This window comes from Pocillopora verrucosa, chromosome 7 (genome assembly GCF_036669915.1).
Source record: "Pocillopora verrucosa isolate sample1 chromosome 7, ASM3666991v2, whole genome shotgun sequence".
NCBI lineage: Eukaryota > Metazoa > Cnidaria > Anthozoa > Scleractinia > Pocilloporidae > Pocillopora > Pocillopora verrucosa.
Window position 1 is genome coordinate 6,339,487 of NC_089318.1, and position 24,972 is coordinate 6,364,458.

Here is a 24,972-nt window from a genome sequence, read left to right on the forward strand (position 1 = left end):
GTCCTGCAATTATTCTTGATTGAATGTTACATAATATAGAGATTTAGTCAAGCCTCGCATTTTTTTTCCCGCACGTCTCAAGGGCACAACGCCTTGCCCCGGCCAGGACTAGAACCCAGGTCGTCCGACTCGGAGCCCAGTGCACTGACCACTGGACTACTGGACAAAGCCGTGGCGTTGGCGTGCCCGCGGTACAGTTTACCACGCATGTTAAAAGTAGCACCTTGTGCGGTCGGTAGTACGGTCGTACGGTCGTACATCCAAATTTTTTCGGCTTGATGGGTTTCTACTATATTGTATAATTATAGGGCTACGCGAGCTCCGCTATAATTGAGCGATAAGGCGAGGAAGCAAAATACAACTTTTTTTCAAACTTTCTAAAAATAATTCCTGGTGATTCCGCTTAAATGCCCTTATCAAAAGTAAATTATACCTATATAAATTTGCTAATAAGTTATTACTCTATGTTTAAAACTTAACAAAAAAAGTAGCCTTAAAACACCTTAAGTTTAAATTTACAGCCTGGTTTCTGTGTTCGAATCGGTTACGTCAGAGCACAAAACCGATATCAGTTCAGTTTCCATGTCCAGAAACTGAGACTTCATTTCATCAAGCAAGTCATCTTCATAAATAATATTTTTGATACAACAAAGAAATTTGATTTTAACTTCCTCCTCTGTGATGAATCTAAGAGGATAATCAGTGATTCCAAGTGTTGGCGAAACTGGCGACATATCAATGTTATTCTTAGCTTCTTGGTTGGATGATTCAATAAAGCGTTTCTCTTTACTGCTCAGTTCTACATCAGGACTTCGGCTCTTTATAGAGCATTTTTTTGAGAGATGTTTACACAGCGACTTCATTGTTGAACGGATGTGAGCAGGAAGCTCTTTTCCTCTATCTCTTAAGGTATTGCACATAAAATTCCCAACTTCTACATCGAAAAAATCATCCCCTTTACCCCCCCTGACCTCTTCGTATGCATCAACCAAAATAGCTACAAATATATTGATCAGGAAAAACATTACGACAACCAAAAATAAAAACAAGTAGAGCGAGCCCATCAATGAGTTATTCAAGTAAATGCTGACGTAATCTACTTGCTTGCCGACAGACATTTGTAGCACTACTCGCAAAGAGTTGAAAAAAGACGAAAAGATTTCTAAATGAGCTCCAAAACCGAGAAAACCAAAATGACTGAAGGCAATAACAGCAATGACGAAAAGCAACGAAAACGAAAATATTGACCTGGCTGACCTTTTAAGAGTTCCTTGCATTTGACAGATATGGGAATTAAAACGGATTAGTCTCAGAAGCTTTAAAGTTACGATAAAAATTGCTATTGACAGCCAAGTAGTTCCGTGATTTAACCAACGTACGATGTAATCAGAGCCATAGGTCTCATAGGGGTTTGACTTAATTTTCCTAACAAACAAACTGGTGTATTTCCCTTTAAGAAATGACATTGTAACTACCACGATACAATCCACAAGGAGAATGACCTCCACCCAGTTCCAAATTTGACGAAAGTACCTACTCTGGCGAAAAAACTTGACTACAGCAGCAATTAAATGTATCACAATGACTATAAGAAAAAACAACTGGCACACTTCATAAAACCTTTGCCAATGTGTCTCTGGTGAGGGAAATACAGCAAGTGTTCTGATGTCCATTTTTGTACTAGGCTTTCCACTAGGCGATGCTTCGTAGACCAATCTACCACTACAAAAGAGAGACGTAGCTGGATCATATAAAGTGAACTCTATGAATACAGCCACAGTTTGTCCATCAATCCAGTTATTCTCGCTAAGTCCCTTTATCACTTTGGATGCCGATTGACCGTTGTATCCAAGGTCTGCTATATACCCACCGCCTCCATAACCGTCATGTGAAAGAGTTTGTGTCATCGATCCCGATTGGTATCTCCACGGTTTAGGACAGAGGTCATCAATAGAGGAAAAGAGACTGTAATTTTGCAGCTTAATCCACTTTGGGAGATGATATGGAGTCACATCCTCAGTATCGGGTGAGTACTTTTGAAAACAACCAGGAAAAACGTCTGTGATGTGGGTGTTGTAAACATCATTTGGGCAGCTTATCCCTATCAAGTGAAGGAAATTTAAAGTCACTTCTAACAAATAATCGTAACTAAAGATAACGAGCCAGTGGTGTGACATATTTGTTCTTATATCAAAACCTACTGAATGCACAGCCTACCCACATAAGTTGCCATTGTAACGAAAGGTTTTGCTTTTGTGACAAGAATTTCATGTTTGGAAAAAGAAACTGGACGATTATCAACTTTAAAGCAGTGGTATAGAATTTCATATACTCAATCTGGCTAAAACATTCCCATTTTAAAAATATTTTCTGCTATACCCCATTCACACCAATAAAACACATTAAGTTAAACCGTGTTTAACTGAGTGAAATTCAGATTAAACAAAGAACTGAAAAAATGGAATTTTCGATAGGATTCACGTAATCAAGTAAAGCAATCGCTAACTCGTATTTTCAGTGCGCTATATTTGAAGCCGCCAGTTTAAACAGCTTCTTTGAAGAAAAAAATTTTAAGCCGTATTTAACAAAACAGCTTTGAAGCATCTTTAAGCTTTGATGTAATGGGATCACTGATACGGATACTATGCTATTTACAGGTATATTTCTTTTTTCCCTCTTACTTGGTTTCGATCTTAACTGTCTCAGCCGTGGCATTCCAATCAGGAAATTCTTCTTGTTGCTGATAAATCCCTCTTTGTATTCAAATGACCTGCCATTGTACCAAGTTACATCGTACAAGCCAGGAATTAGCGCCTCGTCTACCCAATTCCACAATGAAGACGTACTATCCACCTAATAAAACAAAGTATTTCAATCGTCTGTCGACAAGATACATTGATTTATTATAACTCTCAGTTAGTACGTATGCTATGATCGATCATTGAAGGGGGCCGTTTTTTACTGTAGCTAAATTCAAAAGTCTGTTTGAGCCTAGCGTTAAAGTAAATAACACCTTAACTTCGTTTCTCAGTCCATACTGTAATTTATGGAACTTGGCGCTTGGGCCATAAATCTGAGCGGAAAAAAATCGGTCCGCAACTCATAGTTAAACTCGGTTAGTAGGAGGTATATATTGCCCTTTTTTCTTGTCACTCAGATGAGTTTTTGTGTCCCAAGCTCGGGGTTTCAAACAGACCTTTTTAAAACGTAAAAGTTTTAACACTTCTACTGGTTTCAATGGAGTATAAAATTTTATTTTTGCAATTCACCCTCATCATTGATTTTATAACAACCACTATCGATACTGTAAAAACAGATCTATTCGAAAGCTTAAATTACAATATATGGAAATGCTTTTGACCTCATCTAATCCACTGAAGATGTCCATCGTGGATTTGGTAAACTGGAATCGAGTCGGATGAATATCTCCATAACATATGACCATAAGCAGAAAACTGAATATTGAAAATGATAGTACTTCTTTGATTGCTTCCATCATGCTCCATTTTTGGCTATCGGCTTCTTTTTCTCCGGCGAGTTCCTTATCCCTTTTCCTTTTAGTTCGAAAATTCTCCCCCTTTTTACTTTGAAACAAGGAAGCTCCAATAACAGGATCCTGTTCTAGTGGTTTCCTTACGAGAAGAGACAAAAATGCAGCCAAAGTAAACACCTTAATTGGTTGTGTGAGTAAAACATCCTGGAAAAGGGACACTAAAATAGATGTGAGCCACTTATTTGAAGTGTCTGCTCCCCACATCAAGCTATAGAACACTGAAAAGGTTGCACCGGTCAAGGAAATGATCAAGCTGAAGGTCCAAGCAACGTAGATAAAGAAAGGTGGGAGACAACCGGGGGGCTTAGGCTTTTTATCGACTTCTCTGGGATCGTACACCTCATCGGAAGATTTTCGTTTTGTGTTTCTGTAAATAAGTATCACAAGGAAGTTAGCTGGAATCGCTATAAAGCTGCTCTGTATTCCAATCTTGAGCTGTGTCCAGCTCATGACAAGGGGGCCAAATCTAAAGGAGTCTGTGGGTATTCGACCAAATTGGTAGAACATAGCATTGGTCACCATTGCTGTAAAAAGGAAAGCAAGGCAACAAGTAAGACGCTGGCAACGAGTAAAAGGGCTGTGAGGAGGCCTCGCAAACACAGATATCCAGATGTGTCCGTCTCCCAGACTTCGGGCCGTGCGGGAAAAGAAAAGATGCTTAAACTCAGCAAGCTCATCTTCTTTTGCAGCCTCGACAGATAACTCAATGGAGCCACTCCTTTCGTCCAGGGCAAGCCATTGGTTCACAAAAAAGTACCACATTTGCTCAGTTTGCTGATCTGTTAGAACAACTTGTTGAAGAAACCAGGCCGGATTGGACCCGATGTTGTCATGCCAGATGCAGATATCTGTCACTTTTCCCAAGGAAAAAGGTAAGGTTAGGGTAAAATTGTTTACACTTCCCCTAGCAAAATATTTTCTCTTAGCTAAGGGATCAGTCAACGTAATTGGTCCACTGCTTCCTTCGTCTCCATTGATGATTATTCCTACATGCGCTGAAGTACCAAATCCTTTCCATACTCCGGTCTGGATGCTTAAAAAGTAAGTGTAACCCTCCGTTTGGGAATTAGTTATATAAACGTTGGCGACAACCTAGAAATAGTAAAAAGGACAAAAAATTTAAGCACTCAAACACATTGCATTGTAATTATATGGTAATTATTATTCTCCCGACAAGTAATTCTGGAAAATGCATGCAGCGCTGAACCAGAGTGAACTTCGCTATCACTAATTTATTGATAAAAAAACGACCTAAATAATCAATTAAAAAAATGAACAATTGATGACTATGGAACCGAAATAACTTTCAATGATTTACTACACTTGTAGGCAGAAAAATATAGTTCCTTATCTTTCACTGAAGGCCCTTTTCACACTTACCAGTATGAGAGGAGAGTTCGGTCCCGTCATTCTGGGACCAATTAGCGTATTGATTAATGAATGACTCGAAGTTTGGAATCCAGAAGGTCAACTGGCCACTTAAGTGTTACTGACCTTTAAAGAGTCCTTTTTATCAGCTCGACGAGCAGCCACGAGTCCTAAAAGGTATACACCAAATATAAATAACACAGTGGAAAGCACGACGAAATTTCCGGAGTCAGCGATCCTCTTGAATTCTGTCCAAACCTTTTCAAAGTCGATAGGGTTTGGAGCCACAAAAATGTTCCCACCAAACGCTGAAAGATGTTTACAGAGGCAGTGCAGCTTTCCATCCGTTATTTTCCAGCCAACCTGAAGAAATGAAAACTATCAGTATTGCATCTTTATGTGTTTTTATGGGCCTTAAAGCAAAATTCCGGGAGTCATCGTCATAGCGTGCGACTTGTTTAATTTGTTGTAATCATAAATGAATTTTCGTAATTTTCGACAAAGTTGCAGATGGAGGGATGGGCTGACTGCCGCATAAAATTCAATGTTGATAACAAATTAAAATGGAGAAAAGAGGCATTTTTTGTGGCTGTCGATCTTACACAGGTGCTCTGATAAGACTAAAGAGCTGGGTTTCTCTGTTGAAGGACCGTTTCGGAAAAACAATAGAGCGAAACAACACGAAATTGCTGATCGTAGCAGTATGTGCGTGTCACATATGAACTTCGTAACGGGCCTTGCCCACCATTAAGTCTCTTTTGCTCAGTGGTAGAGCATCGGAATCCGAAGGTCTGAGGTTCGATTCCTCATGGGGACTCAGAATTTTTTCTTTTTCCCACGCTCGTGAAAAGACGAAAACAATTTTCTCTATAACACGAATGTGTGTTTTGATTATACTTATGAAATATACAGTACTCGCACCTCGCACCCCTCAGTTGTCCATGTCTGAATCTTTTCAGACCAATATAAACAGCTCCTGATCTTTACTGACATGGTGTAGTTCACATCTGTCAGTGGATTATACTGGGGTGTTATTATCTCTGGGGCTGGAGGAGGAGTGGTTGGGGGATCCTTGACACCGATACAAGATCGCTTTTGCCTCCCATTTTTATCTTTACACGAAGTTGAAATATGACGGGTTTGACGCTGAGCAATTCCCGTCATGTTTAGTAGACGTATACCAATAAAATGAACACCAGTGCCACCAGTAATATTGCTTGATAGCAAAAGAACGTTAGGGTTACGGGTGCAATCAATATAACCAGTTCTGTCTTGATGACGAACGCATGATGAAAAATCGGGAATTCTCGTTTTTAACTTGTAGTTTTCATGTGATGGCTTAACACCACGACTCACAAAGACATCAACAGACGAATTGTTTTCTGGGCTTATTTCCACAAATGCAGCTTGAAAGTCATTTTCAATTTCTATTTTGTGGTAGAGCAAAGGACTGGATCCATTATAGGTTCGCTTTAAAAAAAAATGTCGCTGGCTAGAATTTCCAGTTTCATCATTTCTATGAATTCTCTCTGGAATAAACAGTTCAATGGGCTGACTAAGGTCAGATATTGCTAAGAGGGATCCGTCTTGCCGCTTTAAATTCACACTCAGAACTGAAGATTTGATGAAGTTCGAGCGGTTGTTCCACACGTAAGGGTTTATTTGCAGCGTTGTCATCTAAAATAAAAGTAATGATAACAGAACAGTATGACGTTGTATGAAAAAGATAAGAACAACAACAGCGTGCAAAAACCAAAATTTCACGTTCTATAATCCTTTTGGCAAACAGCCGTGAAATTCTTTCTGCTTAAGACAAATTCCAACCAAAACAACAGAATTAAAAAAAAAAAAAGAAGCAAACTAAGACCATAATAGGCTCCGTAACTTCAAAGTGTTCGATCTCCTGATGGCTTGACAAGGAAATGTTTTAAGTCCATCATAAAACACAAAGCGTATAGTTGTTGAAGATCGTTAATCCTAACGTGATGCGAATATCGCCGATCGAAAGAGCTAGTTTGCACGGCCTGAAGTATCGTGATATAGATAAACAACAACTTGTGAAGAAAATGGGTAATATAGAAAGAAAAAGTTCTCTCGACAGCTTACTTGAGTGCCAACGGATCTCAAATTGGTTCCTTTTCTTCCAAACAGCACTTCCATTGACGGAAAAGTAACGGCGCCTTCCCCATCATTTCCATAAAAGGTTTCATTTCCAATTTTTGATGGTGCCTTACTCTGAAGTGTCATAGTGATAATATCTGTTTGGAGCGTTGTTTTCCTCTGACCTTGAGCCTGTATAGAGAGCAATGTAGTACCAAGCATGTCCGCCGTTGATAAAATCTTCTCCGTGACTTGTTTGGCCTGTATGAACGTGGAATAAAGAACATTTGTATCTGATCAGAATCTAGCATCGAATGCTCTATAGCTACTTCCAAGCAGCAGTGAAATTGTTTCAAAAACGACCACCCGCTACATGTAATTTTACGTTTGACACTTGCCCTGCAAGATCCGGTACGGGAAGGAATTTCCAGCAAAAATGGTTCACTCTGATACTTGGGAAAGCCTGAAAACTCATTCAAATGTATTGACAAAGGATTTACCTTATAAAATTCTCTTGTAGCTTGTTCAGCTTCTCTACGCCTTCTGTTTAACGTTTGTGTTAGGTTTAGTTTGCCTCCATCTTCCTGATGAAGAACTTCATGGTAATTTTTTTTAGCGAAAGATGTAGAAGCTGTCAGAGTGTTTGATATTCCTTCTAAAATATCTGCACTAGCATCTTCAACAACATCTCTGCCTTGATAAGCACGGAGGAAGTCAGTCGCTTTGGAAAGTAACGAGGCAGCATCTTCCTAAGTTAGAGAAGTAAAGGATATTCATGGCTTTAAAAACAACTCTGCATTTACGGCCACATATTGTGACTTAGACCTGCTTAAATCCAAACCTTTATTTCAATACAACGATTAGAAAAAATTTTCGTACAAGGAACGTTTTGCGGAATTACAACTCTGTCATAATAACGATGAAGATTAAATGCCGGATATGCAGCAAAAAAAAGCCTCATCAGAACCATGAACAGTAAGTGTTCGGTTGATTTTTCTTAGCAATGGACGTGAGAATTGAGCAAAGACCGTCCTCCGTTTCAAAAAAAATCAATATACTTGCCAGAGCGTCCATAGGGATTTGGACTCTGTTTTGTGTTGCCATGACAACAATCGTAGATAGTCCTGTGACCTGGCTAACATCCGCGATTTTGATATCAGCCATAGCCTTCAATATAGAGTCCTTCGTCTACATTGGAAAGAACATACACCTGTAGTTTTATTATTGTTGATTATAAACATAACTCCTTAGAGGAGAAGTATGGAAACAGGCTCATGGACAAAACTTCGACAAAAAAGGAACATACTCTGTCTTCAACGTGTGAACTAAGAATAGCTATCGCCAAAGTAGCAGCTTCGCTGAATCTTGTCTCCTCAAGGAGGCTCCCAAGGTCGTTCATCAATGTTTCAACATTCATTGAAGAGTCATTCTGAGGCAATGGCTTCACCTAAGATTCAGAAAAGACCGTGAGATTTAAAATTTCCTTTGCTATGTTCACAATTTTTCTAGTCAATTGATATCTATGTAAATTCTTTTAAATCGACTGACTTGATAATGTAAAGTAGTCGCCGTAAATATTTTCTACAGCTAACGTTTCGAGCCGGTTAGCCCTTCGTCAGCCATGGAAATTCTTTATGGAGGCCAATATACATTATCGATTCAGTTGATATCATCGAATTATCTTGTACTGCCCGCCACCGACGCTGCACCACAGTTTCTTTGGAAACGTACCCACTTTGTTCATTTGTTATCAATCTTGCTGTTTTGGATGCGCTGGCTACGTTGATCTTAGAATGGAAAACTAGGCTTTTTCTTGTAATGAGGTGAGATTTAATAGCTTAGGTTTCCTTATTGGTTAAGCAGACGTGACACACAGACACTCACAAACATCCCTAAGACCCTTAGAAGCCAATGTGAAAATCATACAACAAGCGAATTTTCCAGTAGTAGGAGTAGGCCGTTTTATTATAATTTAACTTGCCTTTACGGTGACAATATCGCTGTAGCTTGATTCTCTTACATCAGTTATGTCAACTCTAAGGGTGACATTGTAATCTTTAGCCTGATACCCTTGTGGGAGCTTAAGTGATATATATGGTGCATTTTGAGGCCGTGCAGCTGTCACAATGCTCCTTGAAGTATTGTAACTGCAAAAAAGGTGATGACGTCATCAAAGGAGCTTATTAATCAAAAGAGAGAGAAGCAGAGATAATTAGGAACGTTTCAGGAAAGGTCGGCCATAGCAAGTCATTCACAACTTTAAATATCTGAGAGATAAGGTCAAACATCGAACAAAGAGAAATGCTGAATTCAATTTTAACAGGCGTCAAATGGAAAATGCACTGCACCAAAATACATAGTTTTTTAGTGTTTTCAGCAGGCAAGAAGAAAAGCTGAGTATTTTCCTCTCGCAAAACTTACCTGAATTTGAAAATCAAATTATCGTTTCCAATACGCCAGCCAGAACAGTTCACAAAAAATAAAGTTTTAATTACAAAGCCTTCTTTCGGCTGGACATTACACTTCTCTTTAGGAACTTCTAATGGCGCAACGGTTTGAAACACCATACTGTCATCTCTAAAATATCCACCAGCCATTTTTATGGAGGCAGCTATCTTGTATGCGGTATTCATTTTGAGTGAATACTCGTTATCTTTCATCCTGCCGGTGAGAACAAGGGTTGGGTTGTCTAGGTCCGTGAGTATTCGTTCTGCTAAGTCTGCGATTTGCACCCACGAACTCTTGGGATCCGCTTTCTCATATAAAGACCAGTCATAGCCAGTAACTTTTTCACAGAGGTTCCCTCTGCATCGGGATTCAAATATCATTCGCTTGGTCGGAATAACCTCGGGTCCACAATTGTAGATGCAGCTGTAAAATTGAAATAAATGTTACTGTCACGACGTTTATAGAAAATCGCTACTGATGAGCCCCCTTGATCTTGATCCGAGTGAAAGTCGACGATAACTACTCTAGGTGCTTGGTATTACTTAATATATTCAGCAATGCTCTGGTACAATTCCTGTTCAAGGAAGGAGACAGCTGCGTGCGAGATAGCTACGGGTTGCAGATGCGCAGGTTTGAAATAGCAAAACGCTACTGTTACCAAACGATATAGAGTGAGACAAAATGAATCATACTAAATCAGTGGTCTAGCTAACTCGAGTTCCTTTCGCACATTGTTAAAGCCTTTGAAAGTCTAGTCAGGGGGTCATAAATTTGGACCCTGTATAGAGAATCAGGAATGTTTTTTAAGATTGCATGTGCATGTCTGACTGAAAATACAAAAACTTAAGCATAAAAACCTTGCAGACTTTAAAGGAAACTAAGTCTCCCTAATAATATTAACACGTTTTCGTAAAGGGATATAATGGCCCTATACACTATCAGTTATTCCTTTGACTGAAAACTGGGCAAGAAGACACATATTTTACAAACGAGGAATAATTACCTTATTGAAAATGATGCATGTGGTTTTTTTATCACGGTCAATTCATGAACATCCCTAGAACTACTAGCTCCATCTGAGACATCAAGTTCAAAAACATAAGTTTGTCCACTTTCCATTTTGTCGACTTGAACAACAATAGCAGTCTTGTGACCCATAAGTCTTCCCGGGCCGTATCCATAGCAACCTCCGGAAGCATTTGCGTTCCCTTTTGGAGAATCGACAAGTGGAAGGGTAACGCGTTTTGGCAATTTTTCGTACCTTCTTCTGCAAAACCAGGTAAATATCAATGAATCTGCTAGATCAGAATTTCGAACATATGGAAGGGAGCCAACAAGGGATATATTCCCTCCTCCAATTTCCGCGGAAGATACTCCTGAAATTCTGGCAACGAAATCTCTTCGCGTGACTTGTATGAAACCATAATCATAGCCGATTATCCTGAGATCTGCCTTGGCTCGTAAAATGTAGCTAACGTGATAGAATCGGTCGATAAAAACTCTTCGTTGCGTAGACCAGACAGGTTTACTTTGTTTCATGGCGTTGCGCATAAAGCTGTAAAATGTTCTGTCCGTTAATTGTGCTTTGGTGATGAGCCAGTATGATAGCGATTGTGTCTCAGAACTACATCGCGAATGCTGCACGTCTGCTTGAAAGTTAATCACGTCGGTTGTATGGATCACCTTTACCTGTCCCAGTGCCTTGCTCAAGTTTACGTCAACATTTGCAGGGAGACATTTGCAGTTTGCTGAGAAAATAATTGGGTTAAATCAGGATAAAAATCTCCTGAAATGGTATAGCTTCATCAAATAATGCGTATTACTCATACTGTCCTTCAGATAGTCTTGCTAATTCACGCTGGCTTCAGATTTGACGTCAAACAATTTCTGCTTACATTTATGACATTATTTAAGGGAAAAACCCGGGAACAGGGAAAGTGTACCCTGAATGGGGACGTCCCTTGTTTTGGTTAAATATAAGTAATAAGAGTATCCTAAAACAGTGGATAGCGTTAAAGGCGCGCGCTCATTGGAGAATATCACTTGAGGTATATCCTCGGATATTCTCTAATTTTAGCTAGTAAAAATATTTGATGGATCTGAAACATTGTTATTTACTTCCGAGAAATCCACCCGGGATTTGCACCCGAGAATATTGTAATCGCTGCAGGAATTTGCAAGACTAAAAAGAGGCGAAATTTTTTTTTTGTGCTGTAGCATCCCAAATTTTTATTATAGACTGAAATAACAATTTCTCGAACGGAGGTGTCCTTTGAATGAAGGAGTTTCTTGAATGGACGTGGCCCAGGAACGAGCTTTTGGTACCTATCTCCTTATATTCAAATTCAGGCACACATACACATTCGTATGTTCCTCAATTTGACGCAACCGAAGCAATTGCAAACGTAATCTCTGTTTCACCCAGAACAATTGCTACTTTCCCCCGAATAGAAGTGTTTCGTGAATAGAAGTGTTCCAGAAGAGCGGCACCACCGTAGTTAATAATTCTTACCGGAGCGCAATCTTTTCGATGCGGTAAACTTCCAGACAACAGGGAGTTTTATAGTGAGTTTCATGATCAACGCACAGCCAAAATGTGATCAACCCCACGACAAAGAGAGAGGCCTAAGCTCGAGGTGAAGAGAACTAAGAAATATCTAGGGCTCAAGACCAACAACATACAAAGAAAATCAAAAGGGCATAATCACCTGTATCCAAAAAGTCAATATAGGTCTTGTTAAACAACGATATGGAAGCTAAGTCTTTCTTAATCTTTTTCATCAACTGAAATTTCACTTGCTCGCTGCTGCAGGAGATATTTATGTCTGCCATCAATACAGCCGTGGTATTGAAAATTTTGTCAACACTCTGCGGACTTCAGAAAAAAAAGTATAAGAAGAAGAATGGAAGAAGAAGGAGAAAGAGCAAAGCTACTAATTAATTTCTGAAAAATGATGCTGACTTTATCTGTTTCTTGCATGAGATGAAGTAAAATAATACAATCCCCTATAATGTTGTCACATCAAGCCTTGCCATCGCCAGTCAATCAGTCAGGTTCCCTAAGACTGGCCCGTTTGCCCTTCGTAATACGGCTACAAAAGATGTGTTTACCAGACAAATCAAAACTAAAGTGTTCATCATATTTCTTACCCAAATCGCTGCAATTCGGCGGAGAAAAATCCTGGAAATCCGCGAACCATTCCATTGAACTGCAAAGGTGTTGATCATCGTATTAGATGGATAACTCTTTACATAAGTTGTATCTTCAGCTATTTCTGCAGCTTTTGTTATATATGCACCGCTTTTAAAGATGATGTTTCTTAAATGATGAGGATATTAACGAATATTTATAAACTTAGTCTTTCGGAGGTTAAATGCTTGACCAGATTTTGTTACGATAATGTTTCTGAGTATAATTTTCTTTAAGAGGAAATGAGCTTAATTTCCGCTCTTTTCCTTTCTGTTCTACCAGCATTTCTTTTGATATTCCTGGTTAGTCCGTCTGTTTGTCTTTGTCCTTACTTTCAGCATTTCCTTATCCCTTTATCCTTTTTCTTCTCTTATTTACTTTGTTCTTTCTTAGTTTATTTTGTGTATTACCTTTGCCATCACTTTAGCCTTCATTTCTTTGTATTGCGCACTCGTTGGAATGAGAAGATCCAGAGTTAAACGCGTGTTTTTGATTATAAGCCATGTGTTGAAGTGATAAGCTGAAACATAAGGAAATGGAAAACATTGACCCATAAAGCTTCAAAAGTGTTAAATTTGTAATTTTTTTCAAGTATTCACCTTGAATATTTGGCAAACTTTTGTTAAAAGTTCGAACACATTATCTTAAATCATGCAAAATAATAAAGATTTTCACGAGTGCCTTTCTTCACGTAAAAAATTATCGATAGAAAGGACATTCAAGGTTTTTAAGAAAGTAGGTAGCGTTAGTCCATGCAGGCCAGCGTCTCGTTGATGGAGATGAAGACACACTGTAGGTGCAGATCAACATTTTATCATATGTAGGGAGAAACATATCAGCAAAACTATAAGGAAGGACAAGAAGGGGAAAATAACACATTGAGTGGTGTTACGGTCCCAAATTTCTGTTCCTGAAATATTTTATTTATCAAAAAGAGAAGGGGGAAACATTCAGTCACAGGCATCAGAACATACCATCCTCTTTAAACATTCTTGCCTCCTTTAATATTTCGCTGCTGTTCAGCAATCTCTTATAGACCTTCATTTTTCTGACGAGTCCATGGAATGTTTCCTTGGTATCTGCCTTGCTTCCAATCTGATAATATGTACTGGGAGAACTTATAATACTATAGCCTGACCTGCCAGGAAGAGGGGATTGCTCTCCTCTTTTACTTCCGTTGAAAAACATTTCAGCAACCTGTCTCTGCTGATCCCACGTGACTACCACGTGCATCCAAATGCCCAGACGTATTCCACTGCAAGACAAAGATGAACATCACCTCCTTTTGAGATGGGTGGAGTAAATATGAAGATGCTATGAAAAGTTTTCCAAAACGATCGGCTTATTCAAACAAAATCAGATAACCCTGTGAGTGTTTTGACTCATATGACAAACCATAGAATCCGAAACAAAATGAAGTTCTGCCATAGACTACTGAATGATGGTGGAATTTTCAATGAATATTGGTATGCTGTGTAAGAGTGATAATAACTATTTTTAATGACCCATTACTTTTTCACGTTCTTTAAGTTTCGTCGTTTTTAATGACGATTGATGTTGCACCCGAAAATTTGCGAAAGATCATCAGAGTCCCGCTGCGCAAATAAGAACCCTTAGCAAAGTTTACGAAGAGGAATGAACTTACCAATTAACTTACCTCCTGTGCATCACAAGAATGTCTCTTCCCAGTTCGTTTCTTAGATGGAAGAGGAGTGACTTGTGGATACCGTTGACCCAAAAAGAAAACTGATAAGGTCTGGACCAATCAGCATAGATGTAGCCCTTATTTTTTGCGGGTACTAAGACCTTTACCCAGCACATAATGGTAAACGCCGAAAATTGATAGAGGGCGGTGGATGGTGTGTCGGCGTATGAACCCTTGCCATCCAGATACAAAGCAGTTACACCATCTTCAGATTTATAGGAAGCATTATTTCGCAAGCTGGGATATGAAAGTATTTATCATTAAAGATGGAGAGTTAAGAAGTAATACCACAATACGGTTCAAAACTGTCAAACTGTTACTCTAATACGAATGACTGAGGTAAATTTGCAATTGTCTCTGGGGAAAAAAAGAGGAAACTTATGGAAGCTGGTAATAAATGTCAAATTCAGGAAACCATGAGCACAGGAAACATTTCATGAATATTGTTGTGTAAACAAGAAGTGACCAGTCAGCGTTAAGCCACAATTTAGAAAAAACTCTGGTATTGCAATCACAGTTTGTCTTTGACTTACATTACATCTTTGTCAGTGCCGTCGAGGGTCCAGTTAGCAACAAGGTCTGTGACATCTAAATGATATGAACGAATGTTTGAAAGGCTCAACATTTGACCAGTAAGATTAATTATATGACAAAGGAACTAGCTTATCTTTCTACAACAAGACTTCTTAAAAATCAATAGGCGTAAACAGTAGTCTAAATAGGAGTGTGAAATTCATAACAGACGAAGATCGGGATACGGTATTCATGAAAATAGTGATGTTATTTGCATTGCACGAATAGCGTTGTAAACAGCTGATTAAGGCAAATAATCTCCTCAGCCTGCGTTTTGATAATCACCTGACTCTCAAAAACATCTCAAAACAGAATTTCCGTTTTTAAAACGCCGATACTTTCAAAAAAACCTTTGGATAAAAGACAATTATTTTAGTAAAATCTTGCAATCCAATAAATTACTTTTCGCATCGATTACGAAAACACCAAGAAATGTTCTGGTAAGATCTTCAGGAACGTCTTTCATTTATATGCCAGTGAACATCAATAAAGGTTGAGAATGGCCTAACGAATTTTGTTGATCATTGCACTTCAAACGATCTTCCACTACAAAAGAAAAAAATCAGGAACTCTTGAAGTAAGGGCTGCGGACACTGCTTTGCTCTTCTCGATAATTCAAATCTCTTCTGTTCTTCGCACGAGTTGTAACTGCAAGGCTTCGTGACAATTTGTATATTTTAGATAGATCTTTTATCTTGTCGAACACGATGTCCAGTTATAATTAGAATATAAATGATATGCAGTTTCTTTTCTTTGAAGGTTTCAGAATTAATTGCCTAAAAGTCTTAAGTTCTTATCCGTACAGTCATCCCAACTTGCTGTTCTCACTAATAAGACTTGAAATTTTACACCACGGCAGAATGACATACTATACCCGTATTAGCACTTTTTTTGTGTTTGTTTTTTCATTTTCACTTGGGCTTTCAACACTTTTCACGTTCAGTTGCAAATCGCACTCAAGTGCTTAACACGCACGCGCGACGTTCTGACTGATGAGCACATGTTATGGTGTAACGGCGGAAGAAGAGAGGTCTTTGCGGTGCAAAATAAGTACAGATACTGTGTATAATACGCTCAAAACGCATACAAAATATGCACACAGCGTTCGCGGTAAACTCATAGTAAAAGAAGTCGAGAGTTTTCGGAACGGGTCGGTCTGCGAACCTTATAAGAGATCTCTTTACAAGCGAACATTTATGAGTGAACCTTTCATCGAGAAACATGCTATATCAACTGAGCTACCTAATGCTAATTGAGAGAAGCATAAAAGCAAATCTCATCGTGTATGTAGACGTGATCGTGAACCAAGCAGAATACCAATACGAAGTTTGAAAAGTTTAGGGAACAAGCTTAAGAGCAGAAGGGTTAGAAAATTTGTCTATGCACGTATTCTTTCATGTATACCCATGTCATCTACATTGTACTATTATGTAAATGCTTAAAATCTATCAAATACAACGACTTTTAAGTTTAACTGTCGTGAAAGAATTCGTCAAAGTATAAGAAAGATAAAGTATCGGATCAGTCGATATTTAACATCTTTTTCTTGTACAAATTGATTTGTCCTATTGCAACTATAGATTTGGTCCTCCAATGTTTGTTGACCTAACAAAAGAATAGCAGCTCCATATGGTCAAGGTAACGAGTTAGTTTTTGGGCAGAATGCAGGACAACAATGTGTTGTAATGAGTTTGTGCTCTTTGATCTACAATAGCACACTTGGGATCAGCTCTACAATTGATCTTATGCAAATAATGAATTTTGGAAATCAGTTTTTTCAAGTTTGTCATGATTAGTCAGACAGGCGTTGTTAAGGCAGTCAGAATTACCAACAGCATTAAATGTGTTTGATACTGATTATCAACTGGAATACAGTGAAAGCTACTCTGGTACTGCTCACCAAGAAACTGCGATAGAGGGATATCAGTACTGTACCTCTTTACGAGGAGCCTTTGAGTCGTCCATATCTGAAAATTAGCTCTGGTTGTGACTTTTTGTTTTCTTTTAGTGATAAGAAAATAAGCAATTGGTTTTCTTGCTTGGGTTGAGTGTCATCACCCCTGCACTTGGGGCTGTTTATAATTAAAAGCTATCCCACCCTGAAATCTTTTGTTAACCAAGAAAAGGAAAACATAAGGAGACAGCCTATGTGGTAAATGACTCACCCCGCTAAAACCCCTTAACCCGCAAAACAATATCTAATCAAGTTAAAACTAAAAAAAAAAAAAAAAAAATGGAAATAACGTCTAGTGATAAGTATTGAAATAATAGCCAATAATATATGGCACTACCTCCCCCCACCCCAGAAAAGGGTCTGTACACTACATAACAAATGCTGTTTTCAGCTCTCTGTATACATATGTGAGAAACCTGCATCTCCGACATACCAAGACAGAAAACAGTTAAAGGATAAACCAATAATTGCATAAAGAAACTTTGACAAATGCAGGCACAAAGAAAAAAACAAAGTTTGTTTCCAACAGAAAGCCCGAGTGAACGCAAATTTGTGTCGAGGTCAAGAGGAAAATTGAAAGCAGTTGGGACCAATTTCCTTTGCTTCCAGCTAAAAAATTACGCAATAACTTCAAGATATGATAAAAAATGATAGATGAAAACAAAATTAGGAAGCAGCTAGAAATCTTCACAAATTAAAGCGTTTCATGGGACACCAATGCGCATATTATTGAACGATTATGTCAATGACAGAAATAACATTTTAACACCTTTTCAGACCGAGATAAAGGCGCGTTTCAGTTCTCCGAAAGAAACATTACGCTAACTGTCGGTTTCAATTAGAAAAAAACCGACTGTTTTTCTTTCGTAATTTCCTTACATGCAAGCGCAAATCAATAAGTTTCTTTATGTTGGCTCTTTGACAAAAATTATCTTTAAATACGAGCCAATGTCGATTGTTATTTGCATCCATTCATTTGCATTTCGGGTGGATTAATAACCGAAAATATAGACGAAAATAGGCATTTCACGCTGTTATCTATCCTCCGGCTTAGGTATCCAGCTGTGTATAGCAACTTTATCATGAACAATATCTTAAATTGGCTTCTAAATATATATAACCTACACAATTTTGCTCATAGGGTTAAACAAATAACCAATTTTGCACTTGCGTGACCCCAAAAAGCCATCGTGTGTTATTAAAGGTTAAAATGAATTTCACCTACGTGTATATCTTTTCGGAAATTTTTTCCCATAAGATACGGAGGGGAATTAAAATTTTCTTGAGCTAAAGCGAATCATGTTCACGGTTGCTTATGACAACGTTGGAAAACTGGGGACATATGAAAGTTGGATTTGCGACCCAAGCCATTACTATCACAGCTCTAGAATTAAAGATGTTTTGAAGAGACGGTCAAGCCATAATTACTTTTTCCTCGCTTGGGCTTCGATTAAAATACGAGGGAAGGGTGAAAGCAGCATTTGTGTAGGGATATTTTTGGGGCTTTTTCAGGGACAGGTTATATGCTGTTTTTACACCATAGCAACGCTATTATCATGGCAATTCTTGTCTTTTGATACAAAGAGAAAATTATCAGGAATTGATTTTATATTCATATATCTACAGTCTATTTCCAAACGATTTGAACAATATTCTTGCAAAAACCTTCAAATGCCTGATTGTCAGTTGTAATCTCTTTCGCTCTCATATCAATTTCTAAAAATCCACTTAACATGGAAAGTATATATCCCTTTTAAGGAGAGGACACTGAAAGCTACTTAACAACGTAATTTAGAGCACTATTCAATACCTTTTCAAGTAAGGAAAAAGATGAACATCACATGTCTGAATTAGAGCTTTCTCATTTCTCCTTAGATCAGTTACAATTACATTACCTGGACACTTCGTTTTCCCCGAGATAGCGGGATAAGTTAATGTCAAAGAAAAATAAGTGCAGACCCAGAGGTGGTTCATGGTGGCAAGACAAGTAAACTGCGCTGCAAAAATTTTTATTTTTGAATTTATAACGTGCATCATTACCGAATGACAGCAATGGGCACGCTTTGATTGGCTAACCACTGACATCTCATCTACCTAATAACAAAAGAGCTGGAATTCTTTATCTTTTTGTATGTTTGCCTGTCCATTTCTTTTTCGTTTTGGCTCACCGAATTGAACGATGAATTATGGATGTACTCTTTCTCATATGAAGCTACCCCGTTGAAAACGGAAAACAACATCGCATTTTGGCTTTGAAATTCTTCCTACTTCCTCCAAGGTAATTTACAAAGTTGCCGCCCTGAAGCAACACGTACGAGTCAAAAAACAGCGGTGTGTTAGCCAAGAATATTTGTAAGTTTTCCAAATTACCTATCTCGCAATGTTAGTTGTTACCCGTGTCACTCATTTGTGTTTGTGTGTAAACGTTCTCTGGTTTGGTACTTACTGAGGTGATAATACTTTTTTTTCATCTTAAAGCTGTTATTATTGAGTTTTTATCATAAATGATGTTGTATTCTCTGTAATAGCGGGTTGTGAAGCAGGATGAGTAATTTTTCTTGTTATAGTTTAATAACTTCATCCGTGAATGATCAAACTAATGGAACACAAACACTACCTATAATCAAAGTATGCATAAATCGACAAAGCAATTTCCGGTCTGAGAAAACATTTCTTGTTAGTTAGGGAAACTTTCGAAAGCAAAATCTTAGGCAGTTTTTAAACTCAATTCTTGAATCTGTGTAACTAAACAGAGTCACGAAGAACTACTAATTATTATTCAGAACAATCAATTCAGCTTAAAAACATTAAAACTGTCTCCATAGCTATTCACACGCCTGTTCGATGTTAAAGCTAATTACGTTTTCAGACTCTGCCACTAAACATTAAAAAAAACATTTTAACAGAACTTAACCTAAAGATGACAAAAAAGATAACGCTTCCTTTTAAAAAAACATCAAAAAGTGATGGCCAACACCATCATCGAAAAGCCATAAGGCCTCGAGAAGACGGGGTGGCTTTGAGAACACTACTTGATGCTCCAGCTGATCTTGTTGCTGTATTTAACGCAGCAGTTGTTGACGTTGTGTTATCTGGTGCGGTTGCTGTTGATGTTGCTGAGACACGTGAAACAGCCGATTGCGTTGTTGAATCTGATACAGCAATCGAAATACTTGGTGTAGCAGCTGATGGTTTTGTTGAACTTGATGCAGCAAATGCTTGTGTTGTTTTTTCTGGCACAACAGTGGTTGGTGTTCTTGAATCTGATGGCAGAGGAGCTGGTGTCGTTCGTGCTCTTGAATCTGATGAAACAGATGTTAGTAATACTGTTGATGATACACCGACTGATGGTGTCGTTGAATCAACTGGAAAAGATGTTGGCGTTGATATTTTAGGCAAATCAAGCGGAGTTGTCATGGAATCCGATGTAGGAGATGTTGATGTTGTTATTGTTGTTGTTGTTTCTGAAACGACAGACGATGATATCGATGTGACTGAGTCCGACAGAAGAGGTGTTATTGATGTCGCATTTATCATAACAGTTGGTGAGGCTGTTGAATCCACTTGAGCAGACATTGCAGTTGTTTCTGGCACAACCAGTGATGTTGTTGTTGAACTTGATGTAGTAGATATTAATGTCGTTGTCTCTGGCACAACAGTTGATTTTGCTTTTGACTCCGGAAGAAAAGTTACTGTCATTGATGTTTCTGGCACCACAGCTGATGGAGTTGTTGAATCTAATGGAACTGGTTTTGATATTGTTGAATTTGGAACAACAGCCGAGGATGTTACTGAACCTGACGGAACAGATGTTTGTTTTGATGAGGCAAACGTTGGTGTTGCTGTGGCTAGCAGATTAGTTGATGCTGTTGAATCTTCTGGAACAGATATTGGTGTTGCCATTTTTGGCACAATAACTGATGATGTCATTGAACGGGATGGGGCAGATGGTAGCATTGTTTTTTGTAGCACAACAGGTGATGATGTCATTGAATCTGATGGAACAGCCACTAAAGTTGTTGTTTTTGACAGAAAAGATGATGTTGGTGATGAATCCAATAAAACAGATGTTTGTGTGGTTATTTCTGAAAAAACTGATAATTGTGCCGATGAATCAACTAGAGCAGATATTGGTGTTGTTGTTTCTGAAGTAACAGGTGACTTTGTTGATGACTCAACTGGAAAAGATGATCCTGTCGTTGTTTCTGTCACCACAGCTGACGGTGTTGTTATTTTTAAAACAGCAAGAGATGTTGTTTTTGAATCAACTGGAACGGATATTGGTGTGGTTTTTTGTGTAACTAAAGGTGATGGAGTAGTTGAATTTGATGGAATATGTGTCGACGTTTTTGTTTCTGACACCGCAGCTGATGGCGTTGTTGAGTCTTTGACAGACTTTGGTGTTATTGTACCTGTCATCATGGCGGATGATGTTGTTGAAACAACTGGGATTGGTGATGCTGTTGTTTCTGGCACTGCAGGTGATGGTGAAGTTGAATTTGATGGAACAGATGTTTGTGTTTTGATTTTTGAAACGTTCATCAGTATTGTTGAATTTACAGAAAGGGATGTTAGAGTTGTTGTTGAAGGAGTTGTCGAATCTGGTTGTGTAAATGATGGGGTCATTGTTCCTGAAGCCACAGCTAATGGTGATGTTGAATTGGATGTTTGTCTTGTTGTTTGTTGCTTGACAGAAGGATTATTTGTTGACGTTGTTGAACCAGGCACAATAGCCGAAATTGTTGTTGAATTAATTGGTAGAGGTATTGGTGTTGTTGTTCCTGGCAAAACAGGTGGTGATGTAGTTGCGTCATCTGAACCAGATGTTGACGTTGTTATGTTAGGCATAACAGCTGATGGTGTTGTTGAGGCTGCTGGAACAGAGGTCAGTGTTGCAACTTTTGGTACAACAGTTGAAGGTGTTGTTGAATTTACTTGAACAGAAGTTGAGATTGATGTTTCCGGCACGGCAGGTGATTGTGTTTTAGCCACAGCTAATGGTGATGTTGAATTGGATGTTTGTCTTGTTGTTTGTTGCTTGACAGAAGGATTATTTGTTGATGTTGTTGAACCAGGCACAATAGCCGAAATTGTTGTTGAATTGATTGGTAGAGGTATTGGTGTTGTTGTTCCTGGCAAAACAGGTGGTGATGTAGTTGCGTCATCTGAACCAGATGTTGACGTTGTTATGTTAGGCATAACAGCTGATGGTGTTGTTGAGGCTGCTGGAACAGAGGTCAGTGTTGCAACTTTTGGTACAACAGTTGAAGGTGTTGTTGAATTTACTTGAACAGAAGTTGAGATTGATGTATCCGGAGCGGCAGGTGATTGTGTTTTGGCCACAGCTAATGGTGATGTTGAATTGGATGTTTGTCTTGTTGTTTGTTGCTCGACAGAAGGATTATTTGTTGACGTTGTTGAACCAGGCACAATAGCCGAAATTGTTGTTGAATTAATTGGTAGAGGTATTGGTGTTGTTGTTCCTGGCAAAACAGGTGGTGATGTAGTTGCGTCATCTGGACCAGAAGTTGACGTTGTTATGTTAGGCATAACAGCTGATGGTGTTGTTGAGGCTGCTGGAACAGAGGTCAGTGTTGCAACTTTTGGTACAACAGTTGAAGGTGTTGTTGAATTTACTTGAACAGAAGTTGAGATTGATGTATCCGGCACGGCAGGTGATTGTGTTTTTGAATCAGAAATAATGTAGGTTGTTGTTGCTGCTGAAGTTGTCGGGTCAAGTGATGGTGTTGCTGAATCTACTGGGGCAGATGTTTGTGATGTGCTTTCTTGCACAACAGGTGATGGTGTTGTCGAATCAACAGGAGAAGATGTTGGTTTTTTTATTTCTGGCACAACAGTTGATGTTGTTAAACCCACTGTAGCAGATGTGGATATTGTTCTTTCTAGCACAACAGCTGATGATGTTGTTGAATTAACTGAAGCAGGTGTTGTTGATCTTGTTTCTGACGCAGCAGGTAATGGTGTCGTTGAATCTAATGGAACGCTTGTCGGCACAGCTGATGGTGTGGTACCCGAAGGCACAGATGTTGGTGTTGTCGTCTTTGGCACAACATCAGATAATATTGTTGAAGCTGATGAACCTTGTCTTGGTGTGGCTGTTCTTGATAGATAAGGTGATACTGTCTCTGTATTTATTTAAAAAAATGTAGATGGTTGTTTTATTTAAGAGAGCGGTTGATTATGTTAGTGTTTTCGGTAGGAGAGGTGAGGGTGAAGCATTTTTCAAAATAGTATATTGCGTTATTTCAACCTGAAAGGACATTTTACGTTGGTTTATTTGTCGTTAACGGTGTTCCATTTGTTGTGGTTTTTGTTTAGCGATTATTTTGTTGTCTGTGATGTACTACCTCGGTCAGAAATATTGAATAAGCCGGATTGATACGGAGATGGAATATTCCTAAGCAAGTGTTCAAAATTAAAGTGAAATAGATGTATCTTTCTTAGTTTAGCAAGAAAACACAACAGCGTTTCTGAATCAGTTCATTAGAAAAACGACAGGCCTGAGAAGCCACCTTGTCCCTTTTCGGCTTTAATCTTAGGTTTAAGTAAATGTTGTTCAACTCTATGAGATGTCTACTCCTTTCCTAGGGAAGTTACCAAAAATATATACTTTGCAAATATCAGTGCTGGAAGTTAATGTTGATCCTCTGATATTAAGAGTCACTTCTTTCACACATAACAAAAATACGAAGGGCCGAAATTCATGCCCTTTTCAATATGATCTGCCGAAAATGTCCAATATAACAATTTGCATTGATTTACTTATTTATTTTTTATATCTATCATTCTCAAATCAAGATCGTCATAGTGCATTATTCGAGTTTCGTGTTGTTTGCAATCAAAACAACCTAGCAGTCGCCAATATCAATATCATCATTCTTGAGTTATGACTTGGGTTTTTACTCAGAGCTATCAGTTAGGACAACCACGCCTTGATATTTTACAATATTTCTGAAATAAAAGGTTACAAATCTACTTTCATGGAATCGATCGCTTAACTCGACAAAAGCAAAGTCTTTATATATCTAAAGAATGATCTGGGCGATCCCTACAGTTCCACAGTGAGAATGATTATAATTGTTATCCAGGACAAGGAAAGCGGAAGAAACGGTAAAATGAAGGGTTGAACAGTTTTTAAAAACATTGAACTACCTCATGATTAATTTGGATTTCATAATCTTCAAAATGTTAGCTATAGAATAATTAACCCACCGAAGTAAACATCTTAAGAACAAAGCCAAAAAAAGGCTACGAATTCGTAGGTTGAATCGTGATTTTAATATTCTATATGGAAAAAAATAATTTGGTTTCCAAATACTCAGACTCTGTGGAAATGCTATCTAGTTATACTAAGTTACCTTCGGTGACTAGGTATTCTAAAGGTCTTAAGTTGGAGTAATGTGTAAGGTGTAAGTTTGAAACATAAAAAATACCAACTCAACGTCAAATATACCCACGGAATATACCACGTGGAAAATCGTGCATTTTCACTAAAAATAAAGAATGAAATAAAACTTTTCATCATTCTCGGACGAGCTCCTTTTTCCAACAAGCACATTCTATTTTGTTTTTTTAATTATTGATAGGTTATGATGTTACGTAATGCAAAACGAAGTTCTTCTTTTCACGGCGTTATCAATTACTTTCACTTACCTATCTGAGCCCAGGATTGCGTTGATAAAAATGCTATCTGTAAAGCCACTACAAACAGAAGATCGAAACGCATTATGAAAATGTTTAAGGCTCCTTAAGCCTTGCGGCCGGGGTAAAAAATTTCTTATTTGAAATGTCTGAAAAATAGCTTTAGGAATTCATAAAGCTGTTGTTCTCATCAAAGCTAACCCTATAGTGTCACCCACTTCTCTTACCATTAGCCTTTTTATAACGTTGTTTTTGCGTGCACGGATCTGGTCGCATATATCGGTTTGTTTGTAACTTCCATGGTAATTTACCTTGTTTTCATTGAGTGCTGCTCTGTATTATTTACAGCATCAAGTGGATATTGTATTCCTGGTTGTTAATTGTATATCAGTGTATTTTCTGTTTAATATTATGAACGC

At 38.3% G+C, this 24,972-nt stretch overlaps 2 protein-coding genes across 2 annotated transcripts; both read right to left on the reverse strand.

Annotated features, from left to right (window-relative positions):
• On the reverse strand, nucleotides 1–18,976 carry LOC131769945 (polycystin-1-like protein 2). The gene is made up of 19 exons (XM_059085673.2): nucleotides 18,787–18,976; nucleotides 14,898–14,952; nucleotides 14,317–14,601; nucleotides 13,634–13,914; nucleotides 13,070–13,179; nucleotides 12,620–12,678; nucleotides 12,178–12,344; nucleotides 10,473–11,217; nucleotides 9,443–9,892; nucleotides 9,003–9,168; nucleotides 8,328–8,468; nucleotides 8,084–8,209; nucleotides 7,522–7,770; nucleotides 7,028–7,282; nucleotides 5,843–6,598; nucleotides 5,048–5,284; nucleotides 3,362–4,645; nucleotides 2,682–2,853; nucleotides 1–2,101 (listed from the first exon to the last, which is right to left on the reverse strand). The coding sequence occupies exons 1-19, from the start codon at nucleotides 18,974–18,976 to the stop codon at nucleotides 516–518; spliced, it is 7,314 nt and encodes a 2,437-aa protein (XP_058941656.2). The 3' UTR covers nucleotides 1–515.
• Nucleotides 18,511–24,772, reverse strand: LOC131769961 (mucin-2-like). Its single transcript, XM_059085687.2, has 2 exons — nucleotides 24,566–24,772; nucleotides 18,511–23,037 (listed from the first exon to the last, which is right to left on the reverse strand). The coding sequence occupies exons 1-2, from the start codon at nucleotides 24,636–24,638 to the stop codon at nucleotides 19,871–19,873; spliced, it is 3,240 nt and encodes a 1,079-aa protein (XP_058941670.2). The 5' UTR covers nucleotides 24,639–24,772; the 3' UTR covers nucleotides 18,511–19,870.
• Nucleotides 24,773–24,972: the final 200 nt, after the last annotated feature.